This window comes from Protopterus annectens, chromosome 3.part1 (genome assembly GCF_019279795.1).
Source record: "Protopterus annectens isolate FY-2018-M chromosome 3.part1, PAN1.0, whole genome shotgun sequence".
NCBI lineage: Eukaryota > Metazoa > Chordata > Ceratodontiformes > Protopteridae > Protopterus > Protopterus annectens.
In genome coordinates, this window is record NC_056732.1 from 1,347,526,856 (window position 1) to 1,347,543,858 (window position 17,003).

The 17,003-nt window shown below is 40.1% G+C and overlaps 2 protein-coding genes across 11 annotated transcripts in view; one reads left to right on the forward strand and one right to left on the reverse strand.

Annotated features, from left to right (window-relative positions):
• The window catches only part of THEM6 (thioesterase superfamily member 6), an 838,692-nt gene that overhangs the window by 139,807 nt on the left and 681,882 nt on the right, over positions 1 to 17,003 (forward strand). The window lies entirely within an intron of this gene.
• The window catches only part of DNAJC5B (DnaJ heat shock protein family (Hsp40) member C5 beta), a 534,023-nt gene that overhangs the window by 113,034 nt on the left and 403,986 nt on the right, over positions 1 to 17,003 (reverse strand). For all 4 annotated transcript variants that reach the window (XM_044067379.1, XM_044067381.1, XM_044067380.1 and 1 more), the window contains one exon: positions 10,647 to 10,821. In XM_044067379.1, coding sequence (XP_043923314.1) covers positions 10,647 to 10,821 — 175 coding nt within the window. The remainder of the gene's footprint in view (positions 1 to 10,646; positions 10,822 to 17,003) is intronic.

The following is a 17,003-nucleotide window of genomic DNA, read 5'->3' on the forward strand; positions in this document are numbered from 1 at the left end:
ATCAGAATGTTTATAATGACAGGATACAGTACTGATGCCATTTCAGAGGGATAATGGAAATGTTTACACAATAGAAATGAAGTATTGGATGTAAATGTGTATGTTTTTTATGAAAGATCATATTTATTTATTTAATTACCAGGGTGGTGCACTAATTAATACTGACCAATTTGAAACTGTCAGAAGTAAAAAAGTTTTATTATATACTAAATACAGTTTTACTTAATGATCTTGATCAAACATTTTGTAAGTACTAGCATGTAATTTTAGTAAACAGTACACTCACTACATTACTTTCTACTTTACATTTTTTTCTTTTAAGAAATGTGTCAGGTTTGCTGATATTACTTTACAAATATGTATGAAAGAGCAAGTGCTAATATAGCTAAGGAACTATCACTGTCACTTGTATAAAGTTCAAAGTATGTCCTCATATGGTATCTAAGTATAAAAATATTATTTTATCATGATATTGCAGCTATAATTTATGAGCTGTGGCATGATATATACTGGTAAAACTATCAAAGTTTTACCTCTGAACTCTCAGAGCATCTTCTATGGAATATAAGAAATAATACAGTGGAAATTCTCTTGCAGTTCAGATTGGTGCACTACATGCTTCAGATGCCTCCCTTTTAAAGACTATTATCATAGGACAGGCTTTCTATAAAGAGTAGGGTGAAAAGGAGTTAAGATCTTCCTTACAAAAGAGTCAGGTGGTATTATGAAATTCAATACACCTCCATATTTTAGAATTAACAATGAAGTAAATTTGTATATTGATCAACTGTAGTGCATGTTTGTATGTTTCGTTGTCTCCTACTTTTTTATTGATCTTTTAGTGTATTTGTTGATTGCATTTATGGTCTAAATGGTACTTTGTTAATTAGTCAACACTGTTTATAACTTGTGTTTTATGGTCTCTTAATCTTTGAAGAATGTTTGCCGAAGCACCAGATCAGCTATTAAGCATGTTCCATTCTACCATTCTATGTGGGATTTTTTTTTTATTTCATATCTGTTTGTGTGTGTGTGTGTGTGTGTGTGTGTGTGTGTGTGTGTATATATGTATATATATATATATATATATATATATATATATATATATATATATATATATATATACGGGTCTACCTGACATGGTCGACAGTTCATATGGTCAACAGTTTATTTGGTCGACAGTTCATTTGATCGACAAGCATTTTAGGTGAGGGGCTTCGCCCCCCACATCCCCCCTAACTATATATATCAACTCCAGGGTTGCACAACATTGGGGAAGGGGGCAAATCTGCTTGTTGACCAAATGAACTGTCAACCAAATGAGTGTCGATTATATGAACTGTCGACCATGTGAAGGGGACCCATATATACACACACACATATGGGTCTACCTGATTATGCCGAAAGCGGAAAACACAGACAACAAGATAACTGACACTGGAAAATCGACAACGGAGAAGACCGACAGTTGAAAAGCCCGATGCTGAGAACACCAACATGATAAGTTAAGTGTGCGATAGGGACGGATGTTAGGGTCAGGGTGCGGGTAAGGTAAGTGTGTGATAGTGAGGGACGTTAGAGTGTGGGTCAGGTAAGTGTGCGATAGTGATGGACTTTAGGGTTAGTGGGGATTAAGTGAGTTAGGGTTAGGGTGCAGGTAAGGTAAGTGTGCGATAGTGATGGACTTTAGGGTTGGGGCGGATTAAGTGAGTTAGGGTTAGGGTGCGGGTAAGGTAAGAGTGTGATAGTGACGGACCTTAGGGTTAGGGTTTGGGTTAAGGTTAGTGCATAGATAGTCGTATATGTAAGGTTTAGTGTAGGCTTGTAAGGTTTTTGTTGTGCTTGTGTTGTGTGTGTGTTTTTCGGATAAGGTCTGTATTTTGTTGATTGTCAGGATTGTGGTTTGTCGGGCATGTGAAGTTTCTTGATTTTGAACTTTCGGTTTTGTGGTGTCGGTTATTTCGTTGTCGGTGTTTTGGCATGTCGGTGTTATCAGGTAGACCCATATATAGATATAGATATAGATATATAGATATAGATAGATATAAAGAGAGATAAAGCAGGTTCCATCCTACTATTCTTTAACTGGTTTAAGGCCAACAGGCTGGAGTCCTTGCTGAAGAACAGCCTGCTCAATTTGGAGACCTTGAGAAACTTCTACTTGGTGCTTCTCCTGCCCTGTGCAGCTGGACAGAGCCACATATCAATTCATTCATTCATGCTTTTAGTACTGTTTTCTCTCTAGTTGCATATCCAGGGCTGCTATCTTCACTTCAACTATTAGCATAGACCAGTTTGCCTGTTATGTATATTTTTCGGCTGGTCTTTATTACTATATTAGGCAAAGCTCATACTATGGACTAAGAATATTTATGATATGTGCCTCACAATGTGATAATCTATAGTTGGTATTACTCTTCATGATGAGGAAGGCGCCACTCATATATGTTCCTGTCTCTTCTGAACCTACTCTAAACTATATTAACTCCATTGGAAAGTGGCAATCTGATAGATAAAGAGCCCTCTCCCAGCTATGAAAAAATGCTTTTACTAGCCATCTAGACTTGAATGGGTATAGTGGCTAGTGACCAAAGTGAATATCTCTGAGGATAGCTATATAAACCCTGGTCTTGAGTCTTGGAACCCAGGCATTATATTTTCCTCCATGGACTCCATGTTGATCTCACCTGCCAGTGTGAAACTTATTCAAACTAATGTGAGCTGTAAATTCATTAAATATGAACAATGACATGTTCTTTTTGACCTGTACAACTCAGACTGATGTTGTCACCATATCATAAACCTTGTTAGAAACAAATGTTTCTGTAGACAAATCTTCTGGTTTCTCCATATCATTCAATGACTTTTTTCAAAAATCTTGGTATCCCTATTGTGAACAGGAATCTTAACTGCTCCCTCTGCCCCAAGCATGCTCCAGCTGTCACTGGGAGAAATTCTGTCATTATCAAAGTTCCTGTAGGAAGCTGTAAAACAGACAATTTGTATCTCCATCCATCCATCCATCCATCCATCCATCCATCCATCCATCCATCCATCAGGTATATCTTTTGAAGATTATTTTGGTTAGATTTCCCTGAATATAATATCTAAAACCACTGTCATTAGTTAAATGAACACTGATGTGAATCGCTGTTGCATAAGTATTCATATATAGTGAAATTTCATGGCATCTGCAAAGCTATCTTGCTTCCCGTTAAGGTTGACAGTTCATTAGAATGGAAATTATACCTGGCTGGGTCATTTGTTCTCATGTATAAAATATGATGTCTGGAAAAATTCAATCCAAGCATTAATTCTTGAAAGTTGGACATTCCAAGAATATCAATGATGGTTACCTGTCTTGCCTTATTTGCAGAGCAGACTCTGCAGTCTTGGCTCACCTAAAAAAGACTTCCTTCAAAGGAATCTGGTCTCCACTTTTTAATTCTATCACCCAGGATATTCTGAACTCTACTGACCCTCCAAGGTACAGCTGATTAAAATAAATAGCCCTCCTTTACAGGATTCCATTCTCTATGCTGGTCATAACCAACAATACCAAAATTAGAGCTGTGTCACCCGCTGGATTGCCAGCTGGCTCATAGATATGACACATATAATCAAAATAGGGGAAATTACCTCCACAAAGAGACCATTCAGCAGTGGAGTCCCCCAGCGTTCTGTGCTAGGATCTCCACTGTTTGATATCTAGTTTTCTGAAGTAAAAGTCAATACTAAAAGGCTCTGGCTGACTTAAATTTGCAGATGACTGTCAGCTAGGAGCAGTCATTGAATCCCCAAATGATTTAGCCATCATCCTGCAGGAAGGTTTATGTCAAATAAATAACTGGTGTCAAAATAATGGTCTGAATCTAAATGCCAAAAACTGCATTACTGTATCCTTCAGGAAGTCATCTACAGCAGGGAGCAACCACATTGACAATACACCTCCTAAGAGTTGACCCAGTTGTTCAGGATTTTGAAACTTAATGTGGACTGTTACCTAACTTTTGACCCACACTGCTTATAAACAAACGGATTATGTCCAGCTCTAGGGATGTCATTTCTCTTTTTACAGATTCCTAATTAGGCCAGTAATTGAATATAGTGCTCCCTTTGCCATGTATTTGTCCAGACACATGCAACAACTGGAACACCCACAAGCATAACATACAAGGCCTAAGCAACATGTCCTACATGGACCAACTCAAAGCCCTGTCACTATACTTGGTGTCCTACAGATTGCTAAGAGGACATCTGTGTCTGGCACACAAGGCATCCATCAACGTGTTACTGATGGATTTACTGCACATCAGCAAGTCAAATGGCATCAGAAATGCTCAGTCTAGGGATCTAAACATCTTCTGCATAATCAGCAAGACAGTTTGGAGGGACTGATATATTTCACAGAGGATATCACTGCTGTGGAACAGACTTTCCATTTGTCCATTTTCAAGTGCAATTTGGCTCTATGGATGGGAAACAGAAAACTTACCTCAGGACTGCCCCCTGTACCACTACTGAACAGAGGGAGCTCCTTAATACTTTATCCCATGCATAGGTCCCCCTCAAATTATTTATGGTATGATCCCAGTTATTGTTATTAGGGATAAGTAGTACAGACTGGACACACTAACTTGGCCATAAGTATGAGTATGCATGTCAGTGTGTGCGGTGTGGAAAAACTACTGTGGTAAGGTTAGCCACCCAGTTGTGTGGACCTTGACTCTAGATGATTGTCAGTGATGAAGTGGCACCCCATCCCATGTATAAAAATGGGAAAAAGGGGCTGTGGATGGATGGATGGATATAATTATTGACAATGGGATGGGTAATGCCTATCTATAACCATATGGGGTATGTTATTTCAAGCATAAAAAGGGAAATTGACAATGCTATAACTGGCCCACAAGTGTACTGGCCTAGGGACATATGAACTATAAATATGGAATGATAAATATCCTGACAGTCCATCTCCCTAGAAATGGAATAAAATGCCTACAGAAATCTGTTGAAAAAAAAACTGTGGAATATACTGCTGTGCATGAAACAGCTTAATTTTGAAGACCCCAAACCCCAAAGACTTCTAGATTGTAATCCATATACTTCTAAAAGTTGGTCATATCTCTAGTGCTCTCCACCTTTCTTGGAGTTTCCTAAAAACTCAGTCATTGACAATTTAGGCTCTGTTTCCTCTACTAATGCCGTAGCTAAGACCATAGCACCACACTGTGTTTCCTGTATCAATGCCTGAAGCTCAGACCATAGCACCACACTGTGTTTCCTGTACCAATGCCTAAAGCTCAGACCATAGCACCACACTGTGTTTCCTTTACCAATGCCTGAAGCTCAGACCATAGCACCACACTGTGTTTCCTTTACCAATGCCTGAAGCTCAGACCATAGCACCACACTGTGTTTCCTGTACCAATGCGTGAAGCTCAGACCATAGCACCACACTGTGTTTCCTTTACCAATGCCTGAAGCTCAGACCATAACACCACACTGTGTTTCCTTTACCAATGCCTGAAGCTCAGACCATAGCACCACACTGTGTTTCCTGTACCAATGCCTGAAGCTCAGACCATAGCACCACCTGTGTTTCCTTTACCAATGCCTGAAGCTCAGACCATAGCACCACACTGTGTTTCCTGTATCAATGCCTGAAGCTCAGACCATAGCACCACTCTGTGTTTCCTGTATCAATGCCTGAAGCTCAGACCATAGCACCACTCTGTGTTTCCTTTACCAATGCCTGAAGCTCAGGCCATAGCACCACTCAGAAAATCATATCCTGTGCAAAACATTCAGCGGTAAAGCCAAGAAAGAATTTCATTAAGAAACTTTTTTCAGTAATGAAGTATCTTTAATGGCTGTAACTGATGGTCTTTTTTGTACAGTCATCTCACTACCCCTGCCACATGACTGCCTCTGTCAAATTCCTGATTAATCATAGCCTTAGAGAAGGGATCATTCCTCATATACGGGAGAAAGCTATTGCCATACATCTCCACCAAAAGGGCCATCTTGAGAATTTAGGAAATTCAGTCCTACAACTCTTCTTATAACCTTTTGGCTAAGATTCTTGAAAAAGCTGCTCACAAACAAGAACTGCAACCATCTTGAATCGACTTGCAACTCTAAGCATGGGTTTTTCAAAGGCTTTTGACATTTAGTTATTTATTTTTATTAACCAGATTAGAGCAATGATCAAAAACTGACCAATTTTGTCTAGTGAATGGGATAGATTATATGCCAAGCTGTCTGGTGATGTAATAGAGCCTGTACCCCTTGAAAATCCTAAACTCACCATATTCTGGTATCATTAGGGCTATGGGGTCTTTTGTGATATAAACAACACATCTAGCTTTATAGTAGCAATCAGCGCCTGAAAATCATATTGTCTGAAGAATGGACGCTTAATTATTTGTGATTTATCTAATATGCTGAGCTTATATCTGTGTTCTACATGCTGTGAATAATTATTATATGTTTTATAGTTCATTCTCAGTGTTGCTTATCCATTTATCTCTTGTTTGTTCAGTTTTGTTTTTTTCAGTAAAGCATTTAATGAAAAAAAGAGAAAAAATTGACCAATTGCAGTCTCAGCCTTGGTTGTGATTTACAACAATAATTAATGTTAAACTAATAGTTAATGATAAAAGGTAACAGAGCATACAGAGATCACAATGTTATGAAAAGAAATGCTAAAAGTAAGCTGCAAGCATCATTATGAAATAGATGGTATTATAATACATGAGTATGATAGAACTGGTCAGACATAATAAAATAGGAGTGTGGGCTGTGCTGAACTTGGTGGCAGCCCTTCTTATATGCATATTTTCATAAGTGCTATCTTACAGGTTAGGATAAAGTAAGAACTGGCAGATGTTAAACAGATAGCAAAAAAATTTTTGTTACAGAGGTTTTCATTAAAGGTCTAAATGAAGATGGCTTGGTGCAACTCAGTTTCGGACTTTGTAGAGCTTGATTTGTTCAGCAACACTGTCCTGATTTAAGGCCTTTCTAGACATGGCTGTGAAACTTTCTCTGTTTTTCTGGTTCAGTGGTTAAGTGTATAATAGGAACAGTAGAGTAATATGTTTTAGGGAATGGGTTTGGGAAATCAAAGACCCTCAATGTTCCAAAGGGGTGAAATGTACAGGGAAAGCCCAGTAAAAAAGAAGGGCCTATTTGTATGCAAAATCCATGTGCCGAGACTGAAATCCTTTACTGGAGTGGACATTTCCTTTCTCCTCACTACCATGGCTCTTTCTAGGAGGAAAAATAAAATAAAAATGAATGAATGAATAAATAAATATAACTGAACTAATGCCAGTAACTGCAGCAGCAACAGAAGCAGTTACAATGACCACCCAGTTTTTTCCCTCATTAACTTCAGCTCTTAAAAATTAGTGCTTACAGAAGTAGAATAAATAATTGCCCCAGCATTTACAAGGACATAGGCAGTCTTCAAACTCTGGATCCTAACCAGTTTGAGTTTGTTAAAGGCAGATCCTGCCCCTTAATTCTGGTGGACCTTTTTGAACAGGCCACTAGGGCATTAGATTCAGATGAATAATTTACTTGTCATATCTGGACTTGGTCAAAGGCTTCAATACAATTCTTAACTCAGGCACCATTGATAAGATAATCTAATTAAATGTAAGCCCTAAGTTACCAGCTGGATAGTTAACCAATTCCCTGACAGAACCCAGTCTGTTAGTGTTGCAGGCATACTCTTACCTAAAAGAGTAGTTACCAGAGGTGTCCGTCAGGGATCAGTCTTGGGACCACTCATCTTTGTACCTACTTCTCTGATGTTAGACTAGACACCAAAAGCCTGTGGCTGATGAAGTTTGCTGATGATTGAAACTCAGAGCTGTCATAAATACTACAGATGGCATACATATTCTCTCCAATGATTGCTAGGAAATCCTTTTATATAGCCAGAATGGTCACCAGGGCCATATTTTCAGCATTCAAAGAAGTCCTTTTCCATATCTATTCCTCCCTTATTAGGCAAATTGGAATGAACTTGGAAAGGCATGACAACTTGAGAGGCTTCAGTGTTTCCTTCCCAAGGGCATCCCCTCCTCGAATTACCCTGACCAACTTAAACTGCTCTCACTCTTTTCTGTTTTTTGGCGACTGTTGAGAAGAGCTTTCTGCCTTGCCTATCAGCCTGGAAAGATCTGGTCCTATGTAATCTGCTACACATCAACAAAACTAATACCACCCTAAACAGCCACTCAGGAGACTTTAATGTCCTCCAGAACATAAATTGGACTTGTTGGAGGACTAGACATCTTTCACAGAAAATACCTATTTTGCAGAATAGACTCCCCTGAGTGGTAAAGCAAAATAGCTCCGTGACCCTTTTTAGCATAACCTGGTTAATTGGATGTGTAGTCATAAATATACTCAAACTCTAGCCCCTCTAGCTCTTTTCTAAAGTGGCCAAATCTGTGCCAGGGCATAGTATTAATTCATGTCTTGGTAAATAGGTAGGCTTGTTGGCTAGGCTAAAAATGGTCCACTGGAACAACAGCCTAGCATGAAACTATGAATCTATTATAATGAATGGCTTAACTGCTTGTGTGTAGCTCCATTTTCCATATGACCCAAGTCATAGCTTAAAGAACACCACTGCAGATCTGCCTATAAAGTTAGTAAACACTAAATAAGTAGTAAATAAAATAAATCTAGATCAAAGTAGAGCCTTAGTGAGAATGAATAGATATTTTTTTCTGATACCAGCATTTATACCACCATCAGGTATATTGATGGTGGTATAAATGCTGGTTTAGATCTGTCAGATGGAATGTTGTACCCTCTTAGCCCAGTCCATTTATTCACTGCAGCACTAATTTGTGGGTGGAGTTTACATTTGGCAATTTGACAGCCTCATTTATATCTCCTTGTAATGTTATTACAAACTGGAACACCTCTGTTTTTATATTTCAAACCTTACAGGTATATTTTGCTAGAGTAGCTGGTTGAAGATGTCTATATAAATGTGCAAATCTTACTAAAATCTTCTCTATGAAAAAAATATATGCTGGAGAGTAAGTGACCATTTCTAAAGGAAAGCAGAGAATACGCAAATAAATTACTTGTTTCATGTAGAAGTTGAGAAGTCAATATACATTAAAAGTTCAAGGTCCTAACCTTCAGGATCTACATATATTTCTCTAGAGGTTACCTTGTGAATTTTTAACTGTATAAAGGTTATTTTGTTTGGATAATTTGTTGTTTTGTGGAGGCTGTCGTGAGGTTACCAAATAAGTGCAGTTGATTTCTGAGTAGAAGTGATTTAAAGTGTCAGAGGCCCTTTTTCAGGCAAACATGACATTTTATCAGTTAGTTTACCTTTGTCTGTTGGTGACAGCAAGGGAAAGATTCAAGAGTATCAGTGGCCTGATTCCGGAGAAAAGAGTTTTAGAAAATAAAGATGAAGGGTATCTGCATTCAGAGATTTAGATTAGGAAAACCCAAGTGTAAGGTTCTGAAAGATGTGATTTGGCAGTCCTGTAAGATAGACTGTTTTTTACATGAAATTACTGGCTAAGTACATTGTGTAGTAGCTGATGGTCATGACATATTATTCTGAAAAAGTTACTCTGACATTTCATTTGGATACAAGACTATCCAGCTAGGTAATATGCCCCCATTGTGACTTAACATCTAAAGGAACCTGGAGCCACCATACACACGCACACACACACACACACACACACACACACACACACACACACACACACACACACACACATACACACACACACACACACACACACACACACACACACAAAATAAAGCATGCAGTGAGAAACCACAAATATGTGGCCACAGGGTAGACAGGCACACTCAACACAATGGGCAGCCCAGCTGGGAAGTAGACAAGAGAAGCCAGAGCTGTGAGGCAGCATTTCTAATCACTGCACTACCTTACCAACTTCAGAACTGCAACATCTATATGTAGATTATGGACATTCTCAGAAAAATGCAATTCCAACTTTTTGATTTCAGAGTTTGTGGTTCAGGGTTTTGTTATTCAGTCTTCCATAGTCTTTTTGGTAAAAATAATAATTATACATAATATGACATCTACTGTTGAAGAAGCTGTTTCTGAAAACTAATATGGATTGCTACATTTAATGCTACACTGTCTGTTTCCAAGGCAGCAATTACTTATAATTTACTTCTTTGCTATGCACCTGAACCTGTCTTCCACCCCACAAACTACCTTTGATTACAGCAAGCTCTGATACTTCCATGCCTATCTACTTATTATATGGCAGTAACTTCTTATTGTAACAATTGTTAATATCTGCTATGACTTCGTGGATAGAACAGATGCTAGTTATCTACTGAATGTACTATGTTCTTCATCTGTAACTATGTTTGTAATATTTTAATTGCTAGGATTCTTCATCTGTAACTATGTCTGTAATATTTTAATTTGTGGAGATTTTCTCCCCGGGCCTCCGCTGAAAATGGACCTGTGTCCAGTCGGACATTCCTGGTCAACAAATGTAAGTAAATAATAAATAAATAAATAATATAGAAGGTCACTGGGTTATTTGTAAATGCAGCATCAAGTCCAGTTGTACATGTGTATGAAGTACATGATTGAAGAGTACCTTTCTCCATGTCTGTTTTGATTTGTTCTTCTAAGTCCTCAGGTGATACGTAGTACTCATAGTCTTCCTCTCCAGGTCCTTTGGGCCGACATTTCCCACAGCAGCAGTTACAGCAGCAACAGAGACAGCAGCAAAAATAACAACCTGTCAACAAGCCACAGATTGCAAAAAGACCCTGGAATTGAATAAAGAAATTATTAAGAAACATGGCAGCAATGTCACATGAGAACAAACAACACAGTTTAATTAGGGTATTCTGACTGTAGTACAGTACAACTAGTATCAGTGAAATACTATCATTTCATGGTGGTGACTTCTTGTTGCTATTATTGCTAGCACTGAAACAAAGATTCCTGTGGCGTCAGCTGTAAACTGGTTTGAAGCTAGATTGTAGTATGGCACAATTCTGGGCATTTTGACCACTGGTTATACTATTCATTAAGCTGCACCCCAAGATTGTTAGTTTCTGTCCTGCCTATTTCTGCTGATTTTCTCATTCATCATATTAAAATGTGTTATTCATACCCACAGTACTATATGGTTACCAGTAACCGCTGCTTCTTTTTCTCAATTGCCAAATAAAATGTACTACTTCTTCGGCAATGAGGAGAAAATGACACAGTGGCTAGTGCTGCTGCCTCGCAGCCAGCACTTAATCTGTCCTTCAATTCAGCCCTCAAGTGAATCTGATATGTAGCACAGACAGTTAGGGCTGTAAGCTGTAGGTCCTGTAGTACAGGGTTTGATTCCCTCTACCCCAGACCTCTCAACTGTCAAGATTTTTGTCTCATATTTTTGATCCATTTTTCATAAAATTGTGGTTTTCTTGCAAATTAGTGGCAGATCATTAAATATTGAAGTTAGAAAATAATGACAGATATTTGAGTTTCAGGCTTCCTACCCTTCAGAAAATTCATCCTAATGCAAAACCTGCTAGTCTATCAACTTTTTAAGTTTGTAACAGTAATATTTAAAATGTTTCCCTATTATTGGGCCTTTGCCCCACTTTTATTTATGATTTTGTCCAGATTTCTTGCTTTAAGAGGTTGAGAGGTATGCTCTACCCTCATTTGCCTACTGTGTGCCCTTGTGCAAGTCACTTAACCACACAGTACTTAGGGACAATAGGGAATCTGGGCTAGGCTTCTCAGTGGTCTCCTGGACTGCAAGCCCAGTAACAGCCTATGAACTCAGTGGTAACTTATGTGCAGACTCTTCACATCATCCCTGTGTCAGGATGGGTTTTTCAATGAGTGCTCCAGTTTCTTCCAACATCTGAAAAGACATGTAGTAGGTGTTTGAATGGAGAGATGATAAAATAAGCAAGCAAAGGAGAGTTGCATTGCTGGAATTGAATTCATCCTCAAGTCTTGGTGAGTATCTTCACAAGTTGGACCCTGTTTTCACAAAATCTCACCAATACGACAATGATATACACTGCGTTTTATATAACATATATCATGGGCAGAAGTAAGTTAAAAAAAATTAAAAAATTATACAGTTTTTGATTCATGCTTTGAAATTTTTTTTGTATACTTTATTTTAAAATTTTATTCTCCTGTGTCCATCTGAATTTTGTGTAACTATTTTGTGTATCTATTTAAATTTTGTGTAGCTGTTTTTGTGGAGCTTTTTTCCTCAGGTCTCGATTGAAAAAGGGTCTCCACCTAGTCGGACTAACCCGATTAACAAATGTCAAATAAATAAATAAACAGCTGAGTGAACAAGACTCAGGATAAAAAGTGCCCAATCCTGGTAGGTGCACTGGTGCCAGGACTGGAAAAAAATGACAGTGTTATATCCTCAAGACATGGAAATATTCTTATAATGTGTTTAGGCCAGGCTTGGGGGGGAGGGTACTAGCCCTCCATTGTAGAAGGAAGTAGTAACCCACAAAAATCACAAAAACTGATTGGCAAAAAAAGAGCCATAAAGATGACATGGTGGACTATTGAGGTTAAGAAAGAAATTATGTATTGTCACTATTATACAAGAATCCCAGAATTTCTGGACAGAAGATATACAAAAAGATTAAGAGAGAAATTAAAGGAAAAAATATTTGCACAAGAAAAACTGTCAAAAGCTTCAAATGCAAATTATTGTTCATTAATACAATGGATTTATGAAAAATACATTACATATACTAATAAACCTTGGGCCATTTGGAAAAAGAAACAACTGAGAAAGTGCAAAAATATAAAGAAGAAAATGTAGAAACTTTTGAAAGGTATAAAAGAGAAATATGGACATGGGAAAGAAAGAGAGATCTGATATGGTACAGTACTTATGCAAAGGAGAAAGCCAAATTAATTAATACAAAAAAGTAGCACCGAAGATATTTGAAGAGAAATGGAGGCAAAGACACATAGCTATGGCAAATTTCACAATACAAACAATAAGATCACAAAGCAGGAATGTAGAACAGAAGATTAATAAAGTAGAAATTAAAAAAATAGAAGGAGAATTTATAGAATACCTGCAAAGTAAAAGATTTAGTGTAGAAAGTCTAACACAGGATGTCCTTCAAGGATGCATCTGCAGTCATAACATATGGGGTTGTCCTGCCTCAGGCAGCCCTTCGGTCGGCCGGATTCCAAAGTCTGGGTCTGGCCTCGGCTGATGTCGCACTTTCCCCGACGTCAGAGCTTCTGGGGTATAAAGGCATCAGCCGACGCCATTTTCCTCAGTCTTTCTTGCCGCGCGGTGCCCGAAGCAGAAGCTGTTCGCAAGTGCCGGTCGGTCAGATCCAGAGATTTCAGCTACCGAAGACTTCTAAAAAAACTAAGTACCCCATTGGGGACTCTTTCTTGCCTCAGCCGATGTCAGACAAAGTAAATAATTGTTTAACTTGTGGGAAACAAATACCTCATAAGGATTTCCGATTGCTATGATGGCATAGTGGTTAACTACTGTGACTGTACTGTGCAGGGTCCTGGGTTCAAACCTTGCAGAGGCTGTTTATTTTACCTTGTTTAGGCCCAGACCACGACGTATCAGCTTGTTTAGCCTGTGCCTCCTTCAACCGACGGACGCTTAGACGTCGGTCGGAGTTTGCAGAAGAGTTTTTTGGATCCGCTTTTGCATATAAAATGCCGTCGGAGACTCTGACTACACATTTAGCCAAAAAACGCAAGGAAAAGGACCGACACTCGTGGCCCACGGTTTCGGCTGAAACCACGGTTAGGCCTACCGCGAGTGTCTCGGTTTCGGCTGAAACCGAGTCCTCGGTTCTTACTTCTGCCGAAATCATACCTCCGACAACCAAGGCCAGAGAGGCCCCGGCTGCGTCGGCTACAGAAATCCCTACCGAAGAAGCAAGCGCACAAGAATTGTCCGACACCATTCCATTGGACATTTCTACTCCTGCACGTGGGGCAGCTAGGCCCCCTGCTTCTATGTCTATTAAGGCCTTCTCCAGAGCTAAAGCAGCTAAAATTTCAAAAGCCTTACCTGCAAAAGCTACTTCTCAGAGACCTCCCTCAAGTTCTCAGATTCTCAGCCTTGCTGAGGACCTTATATCCATGATTAGGGGTTCCTAACCTCACCCAGACAGGGCCTCCCACCCTCCTCCTGACAAAAGGCCTAGGACTGAACCCCCTGAACCTCTCTCCTCAGATTACTCCTCGGATGGATCTGATTTATCAGACCATCAGGAAGGGCCATATCCTCCTTATGAGGATTCAGATGCAGAAGACTCTATTCCTTCTGCCTCCCCTCCTGAAGAATTTTCCTTTGGGGAAACTTTGCATTCAATGAGGGAACACTTTCAATGGCAGGGTCAGGATTTCTCTGATTCTAGAAAAAGATTAAGAACCTTTTTACACTTACCACAGCATAGGCCTTTAGCCATACCACCTGTGCTAACTGTAGTTGATGATGCATATAATGATGTCAGTTCTGCCCCTGACTCTCTTCCCCCGGCCCCTGCCAAACCTGACAGATATTACAGGGTCCCGGATTCTCACTTCCATTTGTATAAAGCCCATGCTGCAGACCCAGAAACTATATCTCAGGGCCCAAAAGGTGTTGCAGCTGCCACTGCCAAAAACCCCCTACCCTCTGAAAGAGAGTCAAGAGCATTAGAGAGATGGGGGAAAAAAGGTTTATACATCTGCTACTCTTTCTGCCAGGGCATTGAACTGTCAATTCCACATGATACAGTACCAGGAATATTTGTTAGATCAGCTAAATAAAAAGCTTTCTTCTACTGAACCTTTAGACCGAAAGTCCCTTCAGGATTTGGTACACAACTCTCAGCAGGTCAGTAATCATTTCTTAAAATGTGGCTATGATGCACTGGAGGCTTCATTTAGATCAGCTATGACTGGGGCAGTAATTCGAAGACATGCCTGGCTAAAAGAGCAACCCTTTCCAGACCATGTCAAGGCTAAACTCGTAGATGCTCCAATGGAGAAACAAAGTTTATTTGGCTCCCCTGCACAGGAGATTCTAAAGAAAGTGGAAGAAAAAGCAAAATCTGTGCAAACAGTAAAGGATTTTCTGCAGGTTCAACCTCCGAGGTTCAGTAGAAACTGGCCTTCAAAGAATTGGTCCTTTCCAGACACCTCCAGAGCACAGAGGGGCAGGAATAGATGCCCAAGAGGCAGAGGTCAATCAAAGGGTGCCTACAGGGGTCGTCAGTGGCAGCCTGCCAACCAGAGGAGTAGTGCCACAGCTACAACTACAACCACTTCCACAGGACAGACACAATGACTTGACTCTGATTCCGCCTACCAGGGAACAACTGGAAGCACCCTTGGGCGGAAAGCTGTCTTTATTCTCGAAAAACTGGTATTGCATTACAAAAGGCAAATGGACATTGCAAACCATAGACAAAGGATACAGGTTTCACTTCCACACTTTTCCAAGAAGGAGCGGAATGCCAAACCTTCCACCAAACCACAAACCAGAGGCTTTAAGACAAATCCACAATTTACTTCAGATGAAAGCTATAGAAAGGGTACCATCTATGGAACAAGGCCAAGGATTTTATTCCAGACTATTCCTTGTACCAAGAAAAGAAAACCAATGGAGGCCTATTCTCGACTTGTCCGCACTAAACACATATCTCATTGTGCCAAAATTCAAGATGCTGACCCTACAGCAACTTCTTCCCATGTTGGGCAAGAAGTCTTGGCTGGTGACTCTAGATCTCAAGGAGGCATACCTGCACGTCCCTATACGACCAGATTGCAGAAGACACCTCATATTTCTTGCAGGATCAGAGCATTATCAATTCTCAGCATTGCCCTTTGGCTTATCTACTGCACCCAGAGTATTCACGAAATGCCTGGCATCAGTAATTGCACATTGCAGGCTTCAGGGAATTCAAATCTATCCATACCTGGACGACTGCCTAATACAAGCGGACAACAAGACAAAACTAATAAAGGATTTGGCCTATGTCATGCACCTGTTACAGGCCTTGGGATACACAGTCAACATCCAGAAGTCAAGACTAGTGCCATCCCAAAGGATAACATTTCTGGGTGTGGATCTGGACACAATGACTCAGATGGCTTTTCTCACAGAAGAAAAACAAAAGCAACTTCCAGTCTACTTCATGGCTTTGACAAGACAAACTCAGCTCACTGCAAGGAAAGTCCTGCAGGCCCTGGGTTACATGGCATCCTGCATAATCTTGATCCCGCATGCCAGGCTACATATGAAAAAATTACGATGGTACCTAAGGAATGTATGGTCTCAACACAGGCACAGTCTAGAAACCATGATACCAATCATTCCATGCCTGAAAAAGGAATTCCTGTGGTGGGCTCAGGCCTGCCAGACCAACAGAGGGTTGCCTTTCAACAAACCACAACCAAGGCAGACCATCACCACGGATGCCTCAGACCTAGGATGGGGAGCACACATGGAGGACAAGTGTATCCAAGGCCTATGGTCTCAGGACCAGCTGAAATTGTACATAAACCTAAAGGAGATGCTGGCAGTGAAACATGCAATTGAGACATTCAAATCATTCCTCCAGCAAGGACATCTGCTGATAAGGACAGACAACACCACAGTCATGTGGTACATAAACAAACAGGGAGGCACGCATTCCTACCCTCTATGCCGGATGGCAATGGATCTGTGGAACCTAGGCCTGAATCTCAACATCCAGCTGCAGGCCAAATTCGTACCAGGAAAAAAGAATTCACTAGCTGACAGCCTAAGCAGAACTACCACGGATGCTCACGAATGGATGCTGCATCCAGACATCTTCAAAATCATAACAAGCAAATGGGGAATGCCAGAGATAGACCTGTTCACCTCCCCACTCAACCACCAACTGAAGAAGTTCTGCTCAAGAGTATACCACCCACAAGCCTGGAGGGTGGACTCTCTCTCTTTCAG